General features: G+C 35.3%; 1 protein-coding gene across 1 annotated transcript; it reads left to right on the top strand.

Moving 5' to 3' along the window:
* The first annotated feature begins 5,914 nt into the window (after positions 1 to 5,914).
* On the top strand, positions 5,915 to 24,669 carry LOC125663604 (beta-hexosaminidase subunit beta-like). Its single transcript, XM_048895884.2, has 15 exons — positions 5,915 to 5,999; positions 9,333 to 10,079; positions 10,213 to 10,322; positions 15,380 to 15,490; positions 16,472 to 16,573; positions 16,682 to 16,787; positions 16,956 to 17,163; positions 17,354 to 17,452; positions 17,632 to 17,722; positions 20,131 to 20,296; positions 20,575 to 20,665; positions 21,028 to 21,132; positions 23,185 to 23,314; positions 23,423 to 23,532; positions 24,481 to 24,669. The coding sequence occupies exons 2-15, from the start codon at positions 9,548 to 9,550 to the stop codon at positions 24,494 to 24,496; spliced, it is 1,977 nt and encodes a 658-aa protein (XP_048751841.2). The 5' UTR covers positions 5,915 to 5,999; positions 9,333 to 9,547; the 3' UTR covers positions 24,497 to 24,669.
* Positions 24,670 to 25,771: the final 1,102 nt, after the last annotated feature.

Below are 25,771 nucleotides of genomic sequence, written 5' to 3'. Positions count from 1 at the left end.
CAATTCCTTGTCTTGACTGCTTGAATAACACGAGGAGGAAATATGTTTTAAAAATCAGCAATCAGCCAATTTAGGCGGTACACACTTCCTCAAAATACCCCCACTGTTAAGCGAACTCTTTTTCGTCCAACCGCAGTCTTTTTGGGATTTCCTTGCACTGTTGGTGAGGCGATCTATAATCTTTAATGTTTTCCATAAATACAGAATCGAACCAAGGTTTGTCTTTAAGTCGAATTATGACAGAATTTTCAGGAGCCCACTCGCGCACACATGAAAGAAAGTGACAGTATATGATATGACGAATCTTTCAATTTCATTAATGTTTTTTGAAACTTGAAACTTTTTTATTTCACTAAAGGCTCCACATGGAGCATAATAGTACAAAAAGGTAAAATCAACAACAGCAATGTTGAACACAATGAATGAAACACAACAGGAAGATAATATCATAAAAATATGGACAATACTAACTTGATAAATTTGACAAGTCCTATCATAGTATATTTGTCTTTACAGTTCATTAATTCACTATAGCTAATAGTATTTTGACAATCAGTTAAGCGTTTTGGCAAGAATCTACACCTTTCATGAAGAAAATAAGTACAATTGAATAGATAATGGAATTCATCGTCTAGTTCTAGTTTGTTACAAAGAGTACATAATTGTTCAGATCTATCAATACTTAAAAACCTACCAGATTCAAATGGCAATTTATGGCTACTGCATCGAAAGCGACAAAAATTATACAGTAAATCTTTTGGTAGTGTAGTTAAATAATGTTCAAAATTAAAAGTTGTCTTGTACATCCTATAATTAGAACACTTGGATGAGTTATATATTTCATCTTTCCAGGTTTCAACAAAAGAGTTATACAAAGACTGTTTAACCTTTTCAGATAAATGAAAGTTAACATCAACATGCTGATAATTCCAAGTCTGGGTATTACCAGTCCTAATCAAGATATCTTCTGTACAGTTTACCCATTTTGAATGATACACTTTTCCTCTATCTAACTTGTATAATATGTTGTGCAAAGTATAGGAGATCTTTTCATGTTTACCATTTATAATGCTTTCCCAATCATTCTTGCACTAATAGGAATAGACATAGGTATTCTACCAACTTTCCCCACATATTATACATGTTGGTGTACATTGTTTTAACTTTAAGTGTACATTGTATACTTACAAACTTCTAGATCCAATCTGTCGATGATATTATTATCTTCATAACCCCATACCTCTGCTCCATTGAATCAAACAATTGTAATAGGATATCTATAGGTACGCATAATTTTCTAGATTTACGTAATACATAGAACATGGCTTTCCTTGCTTGTTGTGCACGTCTGTCTTTTTTAGATTTGAAAGAACCGTTTCTAGAGAATTTAATACCTAAATATTGAAATTCATCAACTACAGTCAACTGCTCACCATTGAGATTAAATCTAACATTGTCTACATTAAAATTCTTGCAAAATATGACGACTTTGGTTTTTTCAGCATTAACCCTCAGATTCCAAGTCTGACAATACAAGAACATTGCATTCAAAGAAGATTGTAGTTCTTCTGCAGATTCAGCTAATATTACAGTATCGTCAACATATAACAATAAATATAACTTAAAATATACTTCAATTTCTGAGTCATCAAACACCAAATGTGCAATATTACAAATATCAGTGAGGCCACTATATGAATGTGACATAAAATCAAACAGATCATTGAGAAATATATAAAACAAAAGAGGTGATAAATTTTCACCCTGTCTAACTCCAATATTTGAAGTGAAAAAATCTGAACAAATAGAGCCATCTCTAACACAAGATTTGGCATTCTTATACAAATTTTGAATAACAATTAGTATTTTGCAATTGAAAGACTACGTAGTAATTTTTGCCATATCATGATTCAGTTTATAGAGTTAAAAGCTTTACGATAAACAATAAGTACATGTACATGTATAAATCTATCAAACATAAGATTAGATATTTGATCTATCGTATTGTATCCTTTTCTAAAACCAGCTTGTTCCTCACATAGTAACGCTAAATTTTCTAATTAATTAAACAATCTTTTATTGAGTATACACGTAAATAACTTGCCAAAACAACTTAATATTGTACTACCTCTATTGTTGTCTACATCAGCTTTATCATCTTTATTTTCATAATTTGGACAAATGTAACCTTCAGATCATGTACTAGGTATCATACCACTTTCAAATACTCAGTACATTAAAAATCTTTACAAAAATGAGCATAAGCTTATCAACAGAGTGCTTCAAAAATTCGTTTGATATGTGATCACCACCATATGCTTTATTATTTTTAAGAGACTTAACAACATCAAAAACTTCCCTTTCACCAATTACTTGATTAAGTTCAATATTATGTTCACTAATATTATCAAGCAGAACAATATCAACATCATCCTGAACAATATTGAGATTCTTGAAATGATTATAAAATACACTAAGAACGACTTACTAACAGTATCCGAGCTAGTTCGTTTATCAATCTCTATTTAGCATACTCCAATATAGCCGCAGAACTGTGCGGAGCATTATGGGTAGGCTGGAATCAGGATGATTTGAAATGTGCGGAGCATTATGGGTAGGCTGGAATCAGGATGATTTCAATATGCCTTAGGATCAGAAGTACCAAACTTTCATATTTACTTCGTTGCTAAATTTATGCATGCAATGAACTAAGTTTGTTTTTTTGTTTTTTTTACAGAACTTTCTGTAATGCCTTCCACGTGTCCTTTGATTTACAAGTTGTTGGCATGTTTTGAGTAAGGTCCGGTCTTCTTTGTTTTATCAGGGCTGGCCCAGGTAAATGAAAGTGTAGAAACTACACATCTTGTTCATTTAGTCATGGCATGCTGTTAAAATGAAGAAAAAAAACCCCCCCAAAAAAAACAACCACAAATTGTTTTCTGGGAAATACTAAACAAGTACTCACATCTTTCAATATTTCCTGATGAGCAAACGAGTGTTTCTCAAACACAATCCAATTTAACCGAAAAGCAATCCCGATTGAAATTAGGGTAATAAGAAGAGGTTGGACTAATAATATCTAGAAATGTGATTTCATTTATTAAAGAAATATCGCGATATACGACAGTGTCCAGTCTGTATTCATTTGAACAATCTCCCAGCTTACTCACAGTGCTCAATCATTAACAAATGTCAGTAGTCAGGTAATGGATCCCATTAGATTTTTTTTCGGTGGTGAAAAAAACTAGGTATCTACCAAAATATGTCGCTGCTTGCTGACACCTCTGTCAGTGCCAGAATTGCAAAATTCTGGCTCGTAAAACGCTAATTAAGTCCTTAAAAATTATTGTAACCAATGATTTTTTTTAATTAGAAAAATAAATAGGAATTTCGAATGATTAATGTAACTAAGATAACACCAAAAACATCGGGCAAACTTTAGTTTGATTGAAATAAAAAAAAATTTGGAAGTCTGTTTACAAGCGGTAAACAATTTTTTTCTTAAATTCTGCACCAAGGTAAGATAAATGTTTGTATATAAAAGTTTACAAGTTTGAAGAATCTTATAATGTTGGCGATATGACAAAGTGTTAGTGAGTAGCATCTATGGGTAGATAATTGAAAGAATCTCTCTCTCTCTCTCTCTCTCTCTCTCTCTCTCTCTCTCTCTCTCGTGGCAAAACGTCTTTAAAGCATAATGTGTAATTATACATGATATATGTGTACTTGCATTGTTGATGGATATCATCCATTTATACAGGGGTGTGGTATATAAAAGTAAACAAGTTGTACATTCTGTGTTTCATTTAACAGAGACTGGGTGTGGTACTTGTATACATTTGTTTGTAAAAGTAAACAAGTTGTACATTCTGTGTTTCATTTATCATTGCTTACATAACAGAGACTGGGTGACCACTCCCATCCTAATTTAATGCCAATTTCTTTCTAATCTAAATACTTGTATCTTAGAATTGTAATACCTTTTAATTCAATTCAAACATTCTTTGTTAGCTTTCATATATCAAGTATTAAATCTGTTAATTCATCTTACTAAGTTCATAAAATTCATCTTATTTTACATTGATTGTGTTTCAATCCCCCTTACATCTCTTCGGGTTCAACACATATCCGCAGGATACCGGTACATGTACAAAGTAAATGGATCACAAACGAGGCAAACCTTTAATACTCACCGGGCTCGTTCGCTTTAAAGATATGATACATACGAGTGTATCGTAATATGCATATCACCAGGTGTAAAGCTAAAATCAATTTCATTATCTTAAAAATATCGACATCGATTAAAGGCAAGTTCGTTTTAAAAAGGCTATGATGGGTGAAAATAGTTGAGAAAATTGATTTATCTTTTACAATGCTGTTTGCAGGGGAGGGGGGGGGGGGTGAAGTAATTGGGTAGGCTCATAAAATCGTTTCTTAAGGTGGCAACCAGAGAAAATGTAATAGAATTTGAAAGGTTAAATCATAATTCAAATCCTTTTCAGTATTCAGTATTAATTATAATTTTTTTTTTCAATAACTTACTGTCACAATAGGTGGGGAAGAGTGGGTGAGTCAGAAAATGACAGAGACGGGGAAAGGGGGTGGTACCCATAAGCGCTTGCTTAACATTTTTCATAACTAGTTATTAGTATAACGTATGAAACATATGAAACATGACCCTTGCTCATGGTGAGCCTTTTGATTTTAACTGGAGCCTGTGTGTATCTACTCGGTCATAATGTCATATTGGTAAATGAACCTCATTTTTGTGTGCTTAGTACAACAAAAAGCTGGAAAGCAGAATCTTCCAGAGCGTTTGTTCACCAGAGAGCTTGTTCACTAGAGCTTGTTCAGTGATTTTATGGGCCCTAGTGTCACAGCTATAATGTATTCTTCCTAAAGCCATAGTTCATGCAAACCAGAGCCATTCATATGATCGCCTACACAATCCATAAGAATCACAGCAATGTATGTACATTTCTGATGTTTTTATCTTTGATATCTTTACAAATTGCAATGATATGCATCTCATTCCTCATGAACGCGATGTAAGTGTAAACAATGCGCGTATGAATATGAATACAGTGTAAACAATACGCGTATGAATACGAATACAGAATTACTTGATTAACATTGTACCTCTATTCTAATGACTGGGAATTCATACAACAATGGAGAAGAATGTATATATAAGAAATTCCTGGAAATTAGAACCTTATTTTGATATAATTGTCATCCATTAGAAGCTATACCATTTAGGGCGAGAGACAGACGTGAATTTGTTCATAAAAAGAAGTCAAACAATTTTATACACAACATAGGAAGTTGACATCTTGCAGAGAGTTTCATTGAAAACTGGGCTAGAACATATGTTCTGTTGAATTTAGTTAATTATTTTGATTGTGTTGATCTTTGTATTATACATGTATATAGTTGTTTATCTTAAACACGTTTCTTTACAATTGTCTAGAATATTGAGCAGATACATGTACGTTCATTTTACGATCGTAATATACACTCTAAGTACTGTAGTGTAGTATGAATACTTAAGGACAAGTTGATCAATGAAATGATTTGATGACTTATCAATCACCTTACACCGGACATAATTTCTGTGGCAAATTAAGTTATTTAAAGCGTTGCATACGTGTACAAGTAAATATACTACAGTGGGATAGGAAGATGACATTTATATGCGTCACATCACTGGGACACTTAAGGCCCCTCCGGCTGATGAAGAAAACATCTAGAAGTATTTTGCGTGTGTACTCCATCTTGCAGATTTATTTGCTGTCAATGCAATTACTGTATAGACCATGCATTTTCCTAAGAAGAAAAAGAATCAGCAATGCAACAGCTGGTTTTGATGAACACACAAAAATACAAAAAGGTTTTATAATTTTTCATTGGCGGAGTTTAATGATTGATTATCATTTATTAACGCTGAAAGTGGAGAACCATGCCCAGTTATGTCATCGTACGAGCAGCATAATGAAACCGTAAGTGGATGGTTTTATATGATTTATAAGATTCCTCTACACAAAGCATAATTGTTAGAATATCTTCTCAAAGCTTTTCCTATGATAGTTTGTACGAAAATTTAAAACAATGCAATTTATAAATCGTGATTGAAGGACAAACTTACTGATTTTCCCTATTTATCCCTCCGCCTTTATGAAGGATTACGATATTCTTAGGGTAAAGTGTATACTTTAGTGACTATATTATAAAATTCTGAAGTTCGAGAATCTATGAATTAGATGTGTATTCGTTGCAATTATATTTTCGTCTCCTAAATATTCCTTTGATTATGCATTTTACGAAAATATTCTCCACATTTTACATTCATTCAATTCTCATGCTAATGATAGACTACCCTTACATCTTAAGTAGCCCGTATATTCAATAATCACCATTAAGGAGAAATACCCCATCCTCATAATGGCCGACTTCCTTTTGAACCATGGATATCAGCAATACCTGTATATTCCTTTTAAATGTAATCGCCTAGCGTGGAAGCTACGCGTTAACGGGTCGACTGCTGATCGATAGACATGGGTTCGAGTCTAGCAGGAATTTTAATTTTTCAGATTACTTTGTACTAAAACTGTATTTTTAAAGTAAATAAGGTAAAGAAAGTTTTCAAGTTAAAAATATTATTGTAAATATGCCTCTCTTTCAATCCACATTAGAATCATCGGGTTAGTTTTTCCTCCTTACGCGTGCGGCCGTTAATCAATAATCAAACGACCTCCTTCGTTGCCTAGTCTGCAGAGCACTTGTTTTGTGAGCAGGAAGCTGTGGGTTCGAACTCTCGACCGTTACAGAACTGGACTCCGTTGTACAACTTTCAGGGACCTTACAATTACCGGTCGTTGGTTGCTAGTGCGCTGACCCTTCAGTCGGGAGGTCCCGGGTACCATTCTTAATTTCGGTGCCGTGTCAAGCGCCTGGGATTAGAAATGAAAGCCACAAATCTTTCGGATATGACCTTAAAAACGAAGTAAATCGCGCGTCAGGGTAAGCGTTGGCACGATAAAGAACCCTCACTGTATTGTTTTGCCTCCTTTTGACTTTGACTGTCACGAGGTCATAGGTTAAATGGCCCTCGATAAAAAGGGGGAAAGCCAGCTAAGTATCTTATAAAAATTATAAAGTAATAAAAAAAGATTAAATCGAAAAATAGATATCCAATCGCACCTTTTAATCAAATCAAATATTCATATTTTTAAATTCTCTTAGATGTTGTTCCTAATGATATACAGTGAAACTTCTCTAAACCGGCCAGCTGTCGGATCGACAAAAACGGCCGGTTTAGAGGGGTAGCCGGTATACCGAGAATTTAGCATTTATAGAGACATTTCAGCTCAATTTTTATTAAATATTTCATTGACATACCACAAACCATATAATATGGTGTTCAAGGACTATTATTTCACTATTGGAAATAAAACAAAATCATTTACTAACATGTTTATTTTCAATTTATAGCACTAAAACTAATTAAACATGAATAAACATTTTTATATCGACATGAATAGATAATGGAAAACAGTCCGTTTAAATAAAACTGCATTTGATATATGTATTGAAATTTGTAGACTAGCAGCATTTATGTATAATTGCGGCTTATGTTTTAATAAACAAAACAAACACATAGCCATTTGATTGCTGCAATTAATACACAGAGTAGGTACAGAGTAGGTACTGCTCACTTTGATATGGGGATCTATGATCAATTATCGGTGGAGGTCAAACTAGTCCGCTTGTACCTACAGGTAATTATTACCAGAAATAGTCTTGCTGCAATCATCTAATTTTAACTAAAAATTTATAACAGGATACATAAAGAAAACAGAGAGGCCTATTATTGGAATTTCTCTTACCTATAAAAACTCTGTTTACGTCCATTGCTTATATCGTTAACAAATTTGTTTTGACATTTTTGAAAAGTACAGTAGTAAATATATAATTTCAATTTAGATGTTTCTTAGGAATTTAAGTCTATTGAAATCCCCCAAAACTCATTTATCTATTGAAAATTATCATTAACAGTCATGGGTTTGTTGTTTATTAACTACCGCTTATATCCATGGTGCAACAATATGGCGCATTGATTGTATTCATTCAATATATGCATATCTGTTTATAACATTTCGTACAGAAATTTGAAAGGGTCACTTCGATTAGCCAAGCACCAATTAACACCCTGGACAGCACAGGTAAACTATAGAACTTATAGAGGCCACTCGTGTTTTTCACACCTCCGGTTGATAATTTCCCACCTGGCCTGTAGGTCAGTCATTTTTCACACCTGGCCGGTCTTAATCACCCCTCTGGCCAAAATTTTCTAGTCTTCAAATAGTGGCCGGTATTATAAGGGTAATTTACACATGTTTGTTAACAATTGTACTTTAAAAAGTGGCCGATGTCCGGTTTTCAGGGGTGGCCGGTTTTGTGAGACTTTCTTTGTAAGGAAATGTTAAGGTTTCTGCCGGGACTTTGAAAATCGGCCGATATTCAGGGAGAACCGGTTTTCTGAGGGGCCGGTTTGGAGAAGTTTCACTGTATACGATAAAAATCTAACGGACTACATCTTGTGTAACGTCCGGTCGTTATTTCTTCTTTATCATTCATTTAAATCATGACCCTGGAGGGTACGATGAGGCAGCAATAGGGGATTACATATTTACATGGCAATACATGATGAAATTAATCTGCATCACTGATATTTGTTGTCAAGCAGAATTAACATTTTTATACCGTCGTTGAAATGAAGAAAAAAAAAACCATTTGCGGCCGTTCTTCAAAGCTTGCGTCAATAGTTAGTTTCTTATAGTTGAAGTGACATAAATTTTGACCTATACACAAAGCTCAGAAATCGCAGTAGTGATGGTTCTTTATCATGCCAACGTCTGTCTATAAACGAAATCGCCATTTTTAAGTACATATCCGAAAAACCCGTGGCCTTCGCTCATAATAACTGCCGCTTGCAGAAGGAACAGTCCCAATCCATGTTAAACGCCCCATATCTGACGCGGTATCAGGATCTACAATCGGACCCTTGTCCACCCCCTCCCCAAATCCACAATCGGACCCTTGACCACCCCCTCCCCAAATCCACAATCGGACCCTTGACCACCCTCTCCCCGGATCGACAATCGGACCCTTGACCACCCCTCCCCCGGTTGTGAAACGAGCACCCCAACTACTAGGTTACCGCGGCTGGTTCAAGTGTACTTAAATATTTACAAGTAGTAAATTGTTAATTCAATAAATTCAATACCATTGTTTACCACCAACGGATTTCAAAGTCCTTTCTTTTTTTTCAGATTTGGAATAAATATTCTTATTTTATGTTCATGTTTTACTCCTATGAAAGTGGACGACGAATTACAAAAGAAAATACAAGGCATGTGTTCATTTTCCTATACTGTAATCACCGAGTCAGTTACAGCCATATTTTGGCGGTACCTTTAAACCCTATTGCTAATGTTAATCATTTCTACTCTGCATTACAGAATCCATAGATAAGGAACTTAAAATTATGGCAGAAAAGGAAGTGATACATGTGGACAAATTAGTCAGGAAACACGTGTTGAATAATGTTTGGATCCGCGACAAGGGAGCAGCGAATAAAGGAAAATATCTTCGCGATAAACCTAACATAAAATGGTCAGGTCAAAATATGAACTTAAATTTTCCAACTAGTAACAATCTTCAGCATCCTTTTGATATACGGCGAGCCCCAATCCCAACGATAGGGATACCTTGGCCGAAACCACAGATGTTTGAAACCAGCGCGAAAACATTCTACAGACTCAGTAAACTTTATGTAAAGGGAAACCTGTCGACATGTAGGATATTAGCAAAGGCAGTACAACGATATCACTCTATATTTTACACATGTAACAATGTTCAATTTACAAATAATTTATTTTATTTGCAAAACGCCAATTTTGCATTTTCAATGTCAAAACCAAATTTGCGGTACTTAAAGTCACTTAAGTACTTGACAGTGCTTAATCTTGATGTTAAGAAGTGTCCGAGTGATCCAGTTCTTACTTCCGACGAATCCTGTAAGTAAATGATCTTCTCTCGTCTGTGACATATGATTTTGCATTCATATCCATGTTAATGTTTCTGCTTTACGGACAGTAAGAGTTATCATTCCAGACCTTGGCAAATATTTTGATGAATTATTTCTTTTAGATACACTAAGAACCTCAAATAAAGAAATAAAGATAGAAGCCAACGAGGTGTGGGGTGCTCTCAGGGCGCTAGAGACATTAAGTCAGCTCATTTTCTGTATCGATAACAATGTAAGTATATTTGGAATACTTAAATATGACTGTCAATAAATCGTCTTCAAAACTATTCAAAGACATATTTGAAATTAAACTCAACCATCACCTCTCTTTTTCTCAGTAATATATCATAAAAGAGACTACAAATAGTTATTTAATAAGTTGTAATACTAAAGGTCCACATTCCACATGCTTTCTAAATACATTGACGTTTATCTTATATTTTAGAGTTATCTACCCTTGGAAATTTATACACAAAAAAAAAAAATACAAATGGAAAAATATAAAATACAAATGGAAAATTATACAATGCAAATGGAACAAATCAAATGTTGCAACGTAATGGTGAGCAGTAAGTGTTGCTAAATAAAACAAATAGTGTTATCTTTCTTGCCATGCTCTGGAAAATTTCCTGAAACTAAATAGAGTTATCCCTCTTGACCTATTTGTAACAGGTAAGTTGACGATGACTCGGGAAAGAATCGTTTTCACTGCAAACTTTGTGTTCAGTTTCCACTTGTCATCGCGTCAACAATTTCTGAGATTTACCGAACTTCCTGAGACAGAATATTTCACTACGACCCGTGAACGGTATCAGGAGAACTCTTACCCAGGAGAACCCGTAACCAGGAGAACTCGTACCCAGGAGAACCCATACCTAGGAGAACCGGTACCAAGAAATTTGGGTACGACTTCTCCAGGAGAACTCGTTCCCGGATACGAGTTCTCCAAAAGAAGTCGTACCCATCAATATCTGGGTACGAGTTCTCCTGGAGAAAAACTTTGCCATTTTAACAAATAGAAATGTGGGTACGAGTTCTCCTAGGAAAAACTTGTCAATTATATTATAAATATCTGGGTACGAGTTCTCCCAGAGAAAAACTTTGTCATTTCTGTCATAAAAATCTGGGTACGACTTCTCCCGGAGAAAAAACTTTGTCATTTTATCTGATAAATCTGGGTACGAGTTCTCCTGGAGAAAAAAAAGTTATGAAAATCTAGGTACGAGTTCTCCTGGAGAAAAAAAAGTTATGAAAATCTAGGTACGAGTTCTCCTGGAGAAAAAAAAGTTATGAAAATCTAGGTACGAGTTCTCCTGGAGAAAAAAAAACTTAATAATTTTATTAAATGGATTCCCCTAGAGAAAAACTGTCTTTTTTTGTCATATAGATTCTGGTAAGAGTTCTCGTGGAGAAAAAGCTTGTCATTATATAGTAATCAAAATTTTGATACGAGTTTATCTCATTAAGAATTGTACCATTTAAGGTATTGGAATCTGGGTACAATTTCTCCTTGAAAAAATCGAGGATTTCATACATTATGCATAATTTACCATAGATAAAGTAAATACAATGATCATACTCGTTTGTTGTTTTGTTTTTTCATTTGAATTGCTGTTAGGTTTGAGACAATAATTAGCATAATTATTGCAATTAAACACCAATTTTAGCTTGCGACATTGTATTTTATAGCGTACCTCTAATCTCCGGCACATGGAGGAGAACTCGTACCCAGATTTATATGACAAAATGACGAAGTTTTCACCAGGAAAACTCGTACCCAGGTTTTTGACAGAAATGACAAAGTTTTTTTCCAGAAGAACTCGTACCCAGATAAATTGTATCCGATAAAATGACAAAGTTTTTTCTCCGGGAGAACTCTTACTCAGATTTTTATAATACAATTGACAAGTTTTTTCTTTAGGAGAACTCGTACCCACATTTCTATATGATGAAATGAAAAAGTTTTTCTCCAGGAGAACTCGTACCCAGATATTAATGGGTACGACTTCTCTTGGAGAACTCGTACCCAAGTTTCTGGGTACGAGTTCTCCTGGGTACGAGTTCTCCAGAAGTCCCGTGAACTTCTAAACGAAGAAAATTCTACCCCAATGAGTGGGAAAACAGTAAATTATTCTGATTACTCTCCGACTCAACGATTTCAAATACAAAAATATGCTGCAGAATTCGGTAATTCAAAAGCCGTGGCCAAATTCTCGCCAATATTTGAAGAAGGAAAAAAAAAGTTGAATGAAAGCCCAGTCCGAAATTTTAAGACAGTACCAGGAAAATTTAACTTAAAAAAAGAAAAAGTTTTGAAAATGACGACGACGACGACGAAATATATTTACAGGAGCTTAATCCGAGAAAGGGAGAAAAGTATTACTTGGCAAAAATCTTGAAGACAAACTTCAACATATGGAAAGTGGACTGAGAACGGCTGGCTCTGTAGTAAATTCGGTCATCATTCAAGCGACCGCAAGGGGAATCGTTCATCCCAAATACCAAAGTCTTTCATTTGAGAATGGAGACCACATTCAATTATTGAAATCTTGGGAACATTCATCAATGAACAGAATGGGTATGGTGAAAAGAAAAGGAACCACGGCGAAAAGAAAGCTTTACAGTAAATTTTGAAAATGAACAGTCATTTTTTTTTTTACAAGAATTGTCGGATGGGACGTAAAACACGCTCTTTGTTGGAAAAGCGTCTACCATTTTGAAGGTCGTATCCGGAAGTACCCTGCCTTTTGCTTCTAATGCCGGACGTTTGGCGAAGGATCTGTCTGTGCCTATGCAAAACGTCTTAGGTTTGACATGGCAATCAAACCTGGGACCTTATAGTTGCAAAATGAGTGCTCTGATCACTAGGTTACCGCGATCGATTGTTAATGGAGGTAAAATTGTCGAGATGAGTAGTCAGAGAAAACTGAATCTGATTAAAACATTCTCGGATGAATTTACTAAATCAAATGTGACAAATTGAAAACCATAAGAAAACATTTATCAATTGTAAAATGACTTAAAGGCCGGGAGTAACCTAGAAAAATTTACACCCCTACAGCAATTAAGCATATATGGCAAGAGGGCAGGGCTTAGCCGTGTTATCAGAATAAGCAGCAGTCTAATGCTTGACTCTACACGTGCTCTGTAGCAGACGATATTTTGAACAGGGAGACTGGCATGATTTATCAAAATAAACTAAAGTTTTCCCGCATTTTTCTACCACTTTGCTCGATCTGTAAGGCACTGAAAGGATATGTTTTTACTTTAACAAATTTTCACCCTAGGAACTACAAAATGAATTCATCACTGTTTTATCCATGTCTTTTAAAACATGTAGTTTTTTTTTTATAATATACACAAATATAATGATATTGGTATATATGATATACTAATACTTATGATTTTCCTTTTGGTACCTTTCAATTATGAGAAAAATTTGGGGGGAAATTGTAGCTGTGCAATGGAGGACATGTGCATTGAAGGATTATTAAAAAACACTTTGTCCATTTTGATATTTGGAGACCTGCTATCTGTGATTGTCTCTTTTGACATTGTAATGTTCACACGTTAGAGTCCAGATTGAGAGTAATTTTAGAGTGATGGTTGATCAATTGGACATTTGTCATCATTGGTGAGAGACAATGGGAGTTACACAACTGGCCTAGGAGATTGTTGCTTAATCAGACAAACATCATGCTTGACATTATTCGAGAAAAGGTACCAGCAATCCTGCAAAACTCTGAAACAGCAATCAGACGGAACAGTCCTTATGAGTTATTTTTATAAAGTTAACAAATTTTTTAAAGGAATGTGATTATATATAATTAAAAAATAAAATCTGGATTTACCAATGATATATGAGTAAGTACTTTTTTTCCACGTTATACAGTGATTTGATTACATGTTTCCTTTGGTGCAATCCCCCTTAAGCATGCTCGTGCAATATGTGAGTCAACATCCGGTGTAAACAATAACAAAAGATAATCACACCCACAAACTGCCAATCTCTAGTTTGAAATACAAATTTAGCCCTGCTTCAGATTTTTGAGGCCAGAATTAAAACTTCATGAGAATGTATATCTAAAATAGATATGGCCAATATATGCACAGTTATGAGGGGAACAACCATACCCATTTTAAAATTTCAGTACAACAGCTTAATCTTTATTTTTGCAAAATAAGTGCTGCAATCTGAATGTGACCAGAAAATTCATATATTCCACCATTTTCACCGATTGGCTGCTTTTATACCCAATTGCTGGCCTAGTTACTTTCACTAGACAAGTGGCAAATCCTGCATGGATTTTCAAACATGCTACAGATAAAAAAAAAAAAAAGACTTATAGAAATATAAAGGTGTTTGGAGCTGAACTGTGTTCAAATCCCGGAAGCCATCACTCACTGCGCGCTTGGATCTATTGCATAGGTCATTGATGTTAACCCTTTCACGACCTCGTTTTGTTGAAATAACGAATGTCCCAGAAAAAGTTCTCCAAACAGTATAATTCTATATTAATTAGATACAATTTAGAACAAAGAGAGTTTATTTAAAATTATGAGCACTTTATAAGCAGATAAGCCCATTTTACAAAATATATTCACACCAGTTTTCTTCTTTTGTACATAGATTTGTAAACGAGCATCGCACGCCAGGCGCTATATGGACGAGTTCATTGTTGATTAGAGGGGTTGAAGGTTAAAACATGCTCCATAACACGCCTGAGTCTTTGCATAATTATAGTAAATATTCATTGAATCAATTTTAACTGCGCAAATTTAGCAAAAATAAATCAGTATCAAATTAAAAAAAAAAAACCAGTGAAATTACTTTAATATATCGAGTAATTAATGTTTTTCTTTAAATTTTTGAAAAAGTTCACCTGCCAGGTATACATTTTGTACTTTGATTTTAATTAAAGGGAAATAGAAATTCCCGAAAGGTATTCTAAGAATTGGAGTTTTAGAATTCCTATGGGTATTATTGATATTCACACTGATTTTGACTACGGATAACTCCGTTTACCTGATTAAGATATAGGGCTCACAGCGGGTGTGGCCGGTCGACAGGGGATGCTTATTCCTCGTAGGCACCTGATCCCACCTCTGGTGTGTCCAGGGGTCCGTGTTTGCCCAACTATCTATTCTGTATTGCTTATGGGATTTATGAGACTGATCACTGTTCGTTATCTTCACCTTTCATCCTTTCAAATACTTTTAAATATATTAATTCTTACAGTTTTGTTACAAATGTTTTAAAATGATAATCATGTCTTTTCATTCTTTCAGTTTATCATCAGGGGGACTAGGATAGTAGATTTTCCTCGATTTCCTCACAGAGGAATTCTAATCGATTCAGCAAGACATTTCATGAGTAAGAAGACGATATTTCAAATGCTGGTAAGACAACTAGAACATAGAACAAAACTTTGATATGGAGTGAAAATATTTTTGAAGCCCTTTGTTGACAAGAAATACTAGTAACCAATGAAATAACGATTTGTAAACTGTACCATTAAAGTGAAATACTCCACATATACATATACACTTCAGACAACCAGAATAATATTATGATAGCTTTTAGAATTATAAACATGAATGGAGCGGTCATCTATATCCTTTTTGTTCTACCGGTTGTGGCGGCTTAGTGGATAAGATACAGGAGATAGTATTCGATTCCCGATACCGGCGTTTAACATAGTCAGGGCCCGTTCCTTCGCCAAGCTGAAAGTCACAGATCTTTTAAATACAACCTTTAAAACGGAAATTCCAAGTCAAAGTAGGCGTTGGCACGATAAAGAATCCACATTGCTACGACTTTTAAGTGTCATGCACAGACACCTAACCCTGGTGACGTATCCACATGTGTGAATAATTCTTGAATGGGTCGTAAAACAACACTTACTTTTATTGAGTAATAATACCCTGAAAGCTTCTTTTGTCAATTTGAAAGTTTCTAATACACAACTAATGACGTTGAGAGGTGTATCATAGTTTTCACCGGAGGACATGAGAACAGGGAAGACGGCATATATCTGTAGCATTAAAAGAAATACAATAATTTGATAGAAGATTTATAAGATGAGTGTTATCGTAGGACAGTTCAATGATCAATCCAAGCACAGAAAGTACGTAAAACATACCCCATCTTTTGTAGGAATGTATCGCTGCTTTAGCACCCCTTGTTGTTTATCTTTACAAGGATGAACATCTTTTGTTTGTTGTTTACATCCAGTTATCTTTTGATCAGTACTTTTTGATCTGCCCTGCGTAAACAGGACTGGAAATATACCCCTTTTCACGCTTGCTTCGCTATCCAGCAGTAATTTCAAAAGATTTTATCACTTGGAAACTGTTCAAGATGAGTATAATATTTTGCAGAGTGCAATGGAGATGAATAAAATGAATGTTCTACACTGGCATCTGACAGACGACCAGTCCTTTCCGTACCAGAGTCGGATATTCCCGGAACTGAGTAGAAAGGTGCGCTTTTTGTTACCACGCGGTCACTAGTGTTCGATTTAAAAACGTACAACAAGGGTCTTACCTGGACAGATAATACAATATATATCTTAATGTCTATTCCATCAGGGAGCGTATCACCCGTCATTGACATACACACCAGAGGATGTGGCGGAAATAGTGGAATTTGCCAGGATCAGGGGCATCCGGGTTATTCCGGAATTTGATACACCAGGTACGCACGACAGAACTTTGTCTGTGGTCAGCTTGTAGAGTTGCTTGTTTATTTTTGGTATCAACCATTTGAATTAATCTTCATTGGATACCAGTAAAAAATTACTGTCGTCAGATTTGTGAAAGAATCTTGTATGGAGAATAAATGTGGCATTTGATGAAATTTCAGGACATTCTTTTTCGTGGGGTTTTGGCCACCCCGAATTGCTGACCCAGTGTTTTGACAATGGACGCCTAATACCGGGCCATTTCGGGCCTATGAACCCGGCAAGAAACACCACATACACATTTCTTACAGCGTTTTTTAAAGAGATTTTAGGTGTTTTTAAAGATCAGTATGTGCACTTGGGAAATGATGAAGTACCGACCGGTTGTTGGTACGTTATTTGTAAGGAGAAGTCATTTAAATTCAACATATTAAATTTATCAGGACGTTGTGCAAAATAAATCAGTTGATCAAGAAAATAATGAAAAACATAACCTTTGCAAGATTAAAGTATGAATATTTCATGTACAAACGTTCTACATTCATAAACACAAATTGCCTATTTAAAATTCGCTTTTTAGGACTACCAACGAAGAAGTTCAACAATTTATTTCAGAAATAAAAGATAAATCCCGTTTTAATAGAAAGGAAATTGGCGCTTGGAATTTCTTCACAGAAAAGTAAGTACATGCTATAGAATTCTTATGATGATCATTAAGTTCTGGATAAGATTAGTGTAATTATCATAACCTATCCCCCGTCTTTCGATTACTATTTTATTTTATATATAAATGTATATATAGGACCACCAGATGTTCGTGTATCGACCAAACCTAATCAATAATCCTCCTTTTTTCAGATTAATCAGTTCAATGAATAAGATGGCAAGTGAGAGAGAAAATGGTGTCAAATTTATTCTGTGGCAAGAAGCTTTCCAGTCCAATTTAAATGTACGTCGATCCATGCAACTCAAATGTAATTAATTCGGTCCAATAAATGTCAAAGACTGTTCAAGTTAAATGGATTCAGCTGGCCTGGTACAATTCAAATGCAGGTGGCTCGGTACAGCTGGTCAAGATAGAGGGCTTGAGGTGGGTGTGGCCGAACAACAGGGGGTTCTTACTCCTCTAAGACACCACATCCCACTTCTGGTGTTTCTATGGAACTGTGTTTGCCCTGTTCTTGATTTTGTATTCTTAATTTATTAGATTGATCACTGTTCGTTATCTTAACCCTGTTAGCTCACGTGAGCTCTCCTGATGCCGCCCGTTAGTCTCTCCGTCCGTCTGTCAGTATGCTTTATACATTTTCGACGTGTTCTCCAGAACGACAGGGCAAATTTAAACCGGATTTGCTATAAAGTATCCTTGGGTAAAAGGGATTCAAATTTGTTCAAATGAAGGGTCACTCCCTTTTTAAAGGGGATATAATTAAGAAATAGCAAAAAGTTATGGCGTCTTTTTAAAAAAAAAAAGACCAATAGACCAGATAAGAAAATTTATGTGAAATCTTCCTTAATGATTGGAGAATTAAAATTGTTCAAATCATGGTTCCCGGGGAAAGGGTGGTAATATATGTGTATATGGACTGTTCTTATAACTTCTAAACGACACACTGTTGTATTGCAGAATGAAAGCTGGAGATAACGAACAGTGATCGATCTCATAACTCCTATAAGGAATATGAAATAGAAAGTTGGGCAAACACGACACCTGGATAAACAAGAGGTGGGATCAGATGCCTAGGAGGAGTAAGCATCCCCTGTCGACTGGTCACACCCGCCATGAGCCCTATATCTTGACCAGGTAAACGGAGTAATCCGTATTGAAATTAATGTGACAGGAACGGCCAAACAATCGGTATGAAACGCGTCAGACAGTATTTAACTCAATGATAGGTTGATCATTATAGCGACAATAGAATTTGCAAAATGCTGACTGTAAACGAGAATGTTGAAACACCTGTAATATCAACTTGTTTGTAAGTAGCCTGCCTCGATTTAAAATTGACTATACGCAGAACAAGAATCAGTTGAGAGATAAAAACCCCATATGCTGGTGGTAAGGGAATATTGCTACATAAATATGGGAAGTGGACGATGGAGAAGCTGAAATCATCCTGTTTGCCATAAAGTTGAGTTGTTTGCCGTTATCATTTTATTTTTCAATAAAATATCAAAGTACTAAGCAGATGTGGAGGATTCTGTGGTGTGTTTTATTTCGAGTTCACAGGGATATATCGAATCGACATATGAATGAAAATGATTATTGTTAACAGATAAAACGTCGTCGACATATCTAAATGTTGAGTTTAAGGCCACAACAAGATATTATTTTCTTTTTAGAAGCTCTTGAATAAGCCCTGCTTCATAAGAATATAAAAACAGGTCAGCTAACAAAGGAGCACAATTCATGCCCATGGGAATTTTATCAGACTGTTGGAAGACTTGATCAACCAAGACTACGAAAATATTGTCAATAAGAAACTCTAGCATATTGTTTTATTTTAACTTCAGAATACTTGTGAGTGGAATCAGAACGATGTTTAACAATGTAATGTTTTAAATGACTGATCACTTAGATATGACTATTTTCTTTTTCAATTTTTGTTGAAGAAGCAACTGCCTATGATATAAAACAAATCTAGTCTTTAATTTTTCGAGAGGAATGGTCGTGTAAAATGTTAAAAAGGCAAACGTCTTGAGAAAAGTTTTGCGATTTCAAATTCAGAAATTCTTGAAATCCACATTTGATTTACACCGCTTCTGGCATATGTAGTCGCACAGTTCGTTTGAGGTTTCTCCTTCACAGCTTGTAATATTTTCGTGAGAAGCAAAGATGGCAAAGGGCTTGGTAGAAAATTTACTGGATCCAGCAATGTAACTTTATAAGGGTTTTTGTGAAGTTAGGAATCCAGTATAGGTACGGTAACTCATATTCATCCATCCCATTGATTCGGATATTAAATATATGTACTACTCAATCAGTCTTTAAATTGTATCGGTTTAGATTCCGTGCATAGAATCTTTGCTAGTGTTTTAACACAATAATTGCAACATATCAATTATGACTCTGATATGGTCCCTGTGTGTATCAGTCATATTTGTTTTGACTGCCATTAAATACATAGGTGAATTTACATAATGAAATAAGCCGTCTATTTTCTTGATCTTCTGCATCATGACATCCTTACAACCCGGACTTAGGGTGCGAGTTTTGCCGTTACTAACATCCTTTCATACTTATATGTATTGAAATATGACACGTGCACTGAGGTGTGACTACAAATCATGTTCCTTTTTTAAAAGTAACTCATATAGTAACTCAAAGTAACTTAATCAACTTCTCTATTTCACTAGATTCCTATTGACTCGATCGTTCAAGTGTGGCTTGGTCAGCAGGATCTCGTGGCAAAAGTGACGAACAGGGGACATCACGCTCTCTATTCCTCCTGCTGGTACATCAACATGATAGAATACGGTGTGGTCTGGCCCAAGTATTACCTATGTGATCCCGTGGGTGACAGTTAGTGGAAATTTTCGATACTAAACATAACACTTAAAAAATGAATTTCATTTTTGAAAATACATGCGTGTTAGCGCTTGATGAAAAGTATGCTGGCGAGAAGCGTTGCAGTTCATACCCTCATGTATTTTCAAAAATGAATTTGTTTCTTATTAACAGTATACATTTTTACTGTTTTTTTGTTTGTTTTTTTGTTGTTGTTGTTTTGTTTTGTTTTTTTGTTGTTTTTTTTTTACACATTCCCATAAAACAATCACAGCTGGTCCTTATTCCTGCAGGTTTTTCTGGAAACCCCGCCTTGGTGTTAGGAGGAGAAGCCTGTCTATGGAGTGAATACATTACCAGCGAGTCTGCCGTCAGTTTGCTCTGGTTTGTATAAAAATTGTGTCACGTGTCTGAAACTGGATCGTAAAGTAAAACAAACCCAACCTTATACTTGAATTCTTTACGTTATGTTTTATTTCTCATGTTGAGGTTAAATGAAAGTATTAGCTGCTTAATAGCACTCTCTTCTCCATTTCATTTGGCTGTAAATTGACTAAAATAGAAAAGTTTCAAACTGCCCATTACACGTCCGGTATTTGAGAAGAACAGGGCCAAACTGAGTTTTAGTGTCATCTTCTATTTGCTGCATTAAACTTATACTAACATTTGCTGATTAGGAATTTTTCTGAAGTCTGCACTAAAAAGAATTAATTTCTGTTTCTTTATTATCATTACTTTTGGTAAAGGCCGAAGGCATCAGCAGTTGCGGAGAGGTTGTGGAGCGACAAATCACTCAGGAATATTAATGAAGCAGCCCCGAGATTAGAAGAACATCGCTGCAGAATGTTAAGGTACGAAATGGTAAAGGCCTTTAAAACAGACCAAACATATTTTGAAAAAAACAACAACAACAACAACCAAACTTCATGCGTTATAAACAAGAGACCCACTGAATAAGACACAGCCACTCTGCTGTGTTTATGTGGGATTTTCTGTCATTTTATCAAACAACAAAGTAAATCAGTCATCAATACATGAATTACACTAATTTAAAGGTGGTTTAATTAGAATTTTTTTGTGGTAACATGGGATTTTAGAAATATTAAATCATTTACAAATAGTTTTATAAAGTTCTATAAAAATGTTTGGGGCATCCTATGTCCTCAAATACATTTTCATCATACCCTGAACCCTCGGACCAGATGTCATAAATTTCACAATTTTTGCACACGGGTCCATTCTGTTTATAACCATACGTATAGATTTTCGTCAAGCTGGACAGGGGTAAAGAAGAATGAAGGCATTTTACTGCATGAGCCTATGACACTATGTCCTAAATACATTATTGTTCATCGTGGCTATACATACAGTTTGTCAGCCCCTAAGTAAAGAAGATTATTAAGGATTGCATCATTTTTCATGGTTTTGACCCCAGTCCTAGCACAGATCCTCTGACCCCAGCTACCATGAATTTCACAGTTTTGGCAGAGGCTTCTCTCATTATCATTGTCTTTACTCAGTTTAAGTGTTAAATGTTCAGGATTTAAAAGATATTTCACATTTTTACTATATTAGCCACAAAGCCCCGCCATAGAATCAGAACCCTTAGCCCACGGGGCCATGGATTTCACAATTTGTATAGGCTTCTCCTTTTATCACTAAGCACTCATTTGTTTTGTTTGATGTCCAGAATTCCGAAATTTTAAAAAGGAATAATGCATTTTTACTATATGAACCCTATAGCCCACCAAAAACCGGAACCCATGATTCAGGGACAATGGATTTCACACTTTGTACAGGCATTCTTTCTCATGATTATATACTCAGTTTGTCTGCTAGATGTCCCTGGGTAACAAACAAGGTTTTACAGATTTACCATTTTAAAGTTTTTTCACCCCACCTCTAATGCTTCAGGGTGCAGTGACTATGGTATTCACAATTTTAGTTCCCTTTAACTCAAAGATATTTCATACTAAAGGTTGTCTTAAAAATGGTCATGTGATTTTGGAGATGGAGTTGATTGTGTTAAAGTGTTACATTCACGACTGACTTCATGTAACAGCGATAGTTCACTCGGATGAACCATATTCTGTTTTTTAATTAGATTATAAAAGAATGCCAGGGTTTTTTTCCAGCTCGAAATCGACTTCTAGTAAATAAAGCATCGGTGAAATTTCCAAACTCATCATTTATTGAGTACAACTCAGAGTATTAGTCTTTACAAAAAGGGTAAACATAAATCTATAGGGTTCTTTTACAGTTTGCCGTAGGTGTGCTCTCGGCGTTATGAGATTAGTCACTGTTCGATACCCTCACGTTTTGATGTACATATCAGAGTCACAATGTTTCAAATGATGAGCACGTTTAGTCTGAGATTTCTATCTAATGCCAAAAGGAAAAAAGAGCATTGCAACGATTAGAAGAAAAAAAACCCACCAAATTAACGATATAGTGAACACTGCCTAATCCGACACCTGTGCAATCCGTTCCAATGGACATTCAGATCCTTATTTTTATTCTCCATTTCATTCTATTATTGTTTCCTTCATTATTTATTCAAACACACTGATTTTGATTACGGATTACTCCGTTTACCTGATCAAGATATAGGGCTCACGGCGAGTTTGACGGGTCGACAGGTGATGCTTACACTTCCCAGGCACCTGATCCCACCTCTGGTATATCTAGGGGTCCGACTTTGCCCAATTATTAATTTTGTATTCCTTATAGGGGTTATGAGATTGATCACTGTTCGTTGTCTTCACATTTCACTTTGTATTTCAACAAAAATTGTCGCCCAGTGCAAGTCGGTATACACAGGTTTCATTGTACAAGGGTAGGCTAAATTCAAAAAGTGTTAATTTACATACAGCGTCTTCTTTGTACCTGTATTTTTCTTACAGACGAAATTTGCCTGTGGGTGATATTAACGGACCAGGTTTCTGTGCATTTGAAAGCGAGGAAAAACAAAGTTTATCAGGCAACACTTTTAAGAGTCAACAATTACATTCGATACAAAAAACTAGCACACAGGTACCTTTACTATATCATTATTACTATTATTTACCTTCCTTTGCTTTTAATTTAATTTATCAGTATCATACAATTAAACACTTGTAATTCTTTTCTTTTTCTTTTTAGGGACTCTTCTGGATATCAGCATCACTAATAGCTTTCGGAATTTTCCTGGTTTCTTTTTTCGCACGTAAATCTCACTCAAAGAAATGTCGACGCTTTAAAACACGTACAAGGTTGGAATAAACATTGTAATAATATTTTATATAACTTTATCATTCAGGACTTTGTAACTGTAATGTTTCTATGTAATGTGAAGATTTATTTTTTTTCGCACAAATTACCCCCCCCCCCCTAAAAAAAAAAAACAACGTTAAAAATAATCCAGATACCGTTCATTACAAGAAATACATTCTAATGTACATGTATAACTGCCACCGATCACGTGATTAGAGTGCTACCGGTCACGTGATTAGAGTACTCGCTCAGTGTTCTGGAGAACTGGGTTCGATTCTCGGTCACAAACACCCGACATTAGGAGTAAATGTCAGGGGTCTTTCGGATAAAAACGGATGTCCTGCTTCACAATAGCCGATGAAATGATTAAAAAAAAAGATACCTCAATGCTATGACCGTCGGCGCCACGCATAGTGTCAAAATTTGTGTTACTTCACCTAGAGCTAGTAATTACGAAGAAGTATTCATGCCATATTAACCTAGCACAAAAAAATAAGATAATAAATAAAAATAAATCGTTTAAACTTTTGGTAGATTTACATCCCTTTCTGTTTTTCCTAAATATATAATTTAGTTTCTATACAGTATCAACAAACAGTATCAACAAAATTAAGGGAGTCTTTCAAATGATAAAGTCAATAATCACTATGATAGTTTTGGCCTCATCCTGTAACCAAAACCCCTATTCCTGGGATCATGGAATTTACAATTTTGGTAAAGGGCTACCTGCTCCTACTAAATGCTATCCACTTAGTTTCAATTTAGTATCAAACTATCAATAACATTTTAAATGACGGTATTTAAATGTTTTACACATAAGCAATAGTATGTCTCCGGGGATCATGAAATTTACAAATTTGGCCTTCCTGCTCTACATATACATAACACTAAGGACGTTTAATAAGCAAAGGGGGAAAACTTAGTTTACGATTATACTTTCATTACAGGTTATGCTGTCACTAAAAAGAAGATAAAAACAAGAGATTTGAGGAACTGATTGAGGAGTCAATGAAGAAATATTGGAATATTTCATAGATTCAACATTTCTGTTCATTTTACATCAATATACTTGAATACTTCTCTCAAATAGAGAATTATTATATTGAATTCTAAATGCTGAATGCATTTAAAATATTTTCATTGATGATTTTTATAATACGCCTGTTGAAGACCGTATTATGGTATGGCGTCGTCCGTCTATCCGGACCTTTGGGGCAGGCTACAAACCAAACCGGAAGTCCAGGATAATGCAACTTGGTACATTTGATCACCATAATGAGAGGAAGATGCTTATAGTTTTTAAGGTCTGAGGTCAAGGTCGTAGTATCAGTTAGTAGGTAAACATTGTAGGCAGAATACAGACTAAACTATTGTGGCTACGACGGTCAAACTCGGTACACATACGCCTCATACCAAGTGGAGGAAGGCTTTTGTTTTTAAGATCAAAGATCAAGGTCGTAATATAATTTAGTAGGAAAACATTGTAGGCAGGATGTAAACTGAACGGTAAGATCCAGGATATTGCAACTTGGTACATTTGATCATCATGATGAGAGGAAGATGCCTAATTTTTCAAGGTCAAGGTCGCAGTATCACTAGGTAATAAAACCTTGTAGGCAGTATACAGACCGAACTGTTGGGGCTAGAACCGCTATTGTTTCTCACGGTTAAATGTCAAGGTCGTAGTAGCAGAATACAGACCGAACCGTTGTATTTCGTACACATGCACCTTATGCCAAGTGAAAATATTACATAGTGCATAATTTATCTGTTTTTACGATGCAAAAAAGTATGTCACACCCTGATAATTGCTCATACTACCGGATGCCAAGTTCTACAAATCATGGCGTAAGAAACACACCCTATATTAGCTTTCCACGGGCGTATTGTTTACCGTTGGCGGTACTATTGTTCCTTTTATGTCCTAATAATCGGAGATTCGGGGAGCATATATGTGTATTCCTTCTGACAAGACCTCTAGTTTGGTACCAAATTGTTTGACCTCACGACCTCGACCTATTTTGAAAAACTTTAACCTAAAACAACTTTTGAATGTTTAGTGATGGGTCTTTCACATTTAACATGTATATTCGATGCGATAAGACCATTTTTGATGTCAAAATTTGGCCTCATGATCTTGAGGTTTGATCCACGTTTGAAAAACTTTAAAGTTGTTCACAACTTTTGAACGATTGTCGCCAGGACTTTCACATTTCACATGTGTATTCCTTGTAACAA

This window comes from Ostrea edulis, chromosome 1 (genome assembly GCF_947568905.1).
Source record: "Ostrea edulis chromosome 1, xbOstEdul1.1, whole genome shotgun sequence".
Classification (NCBI taxonomy): domain Eukaryota; kingdom Metazoa; phylum Mollusca; class Bivalvia; order Ostreida; family Ostreidae; genus Ostrea; species Ostrea edulis.
Note: the sequence above shows the minus strand (reverse complement) of the source record. Positions and strands in the feature narration are given on the sequence as shown.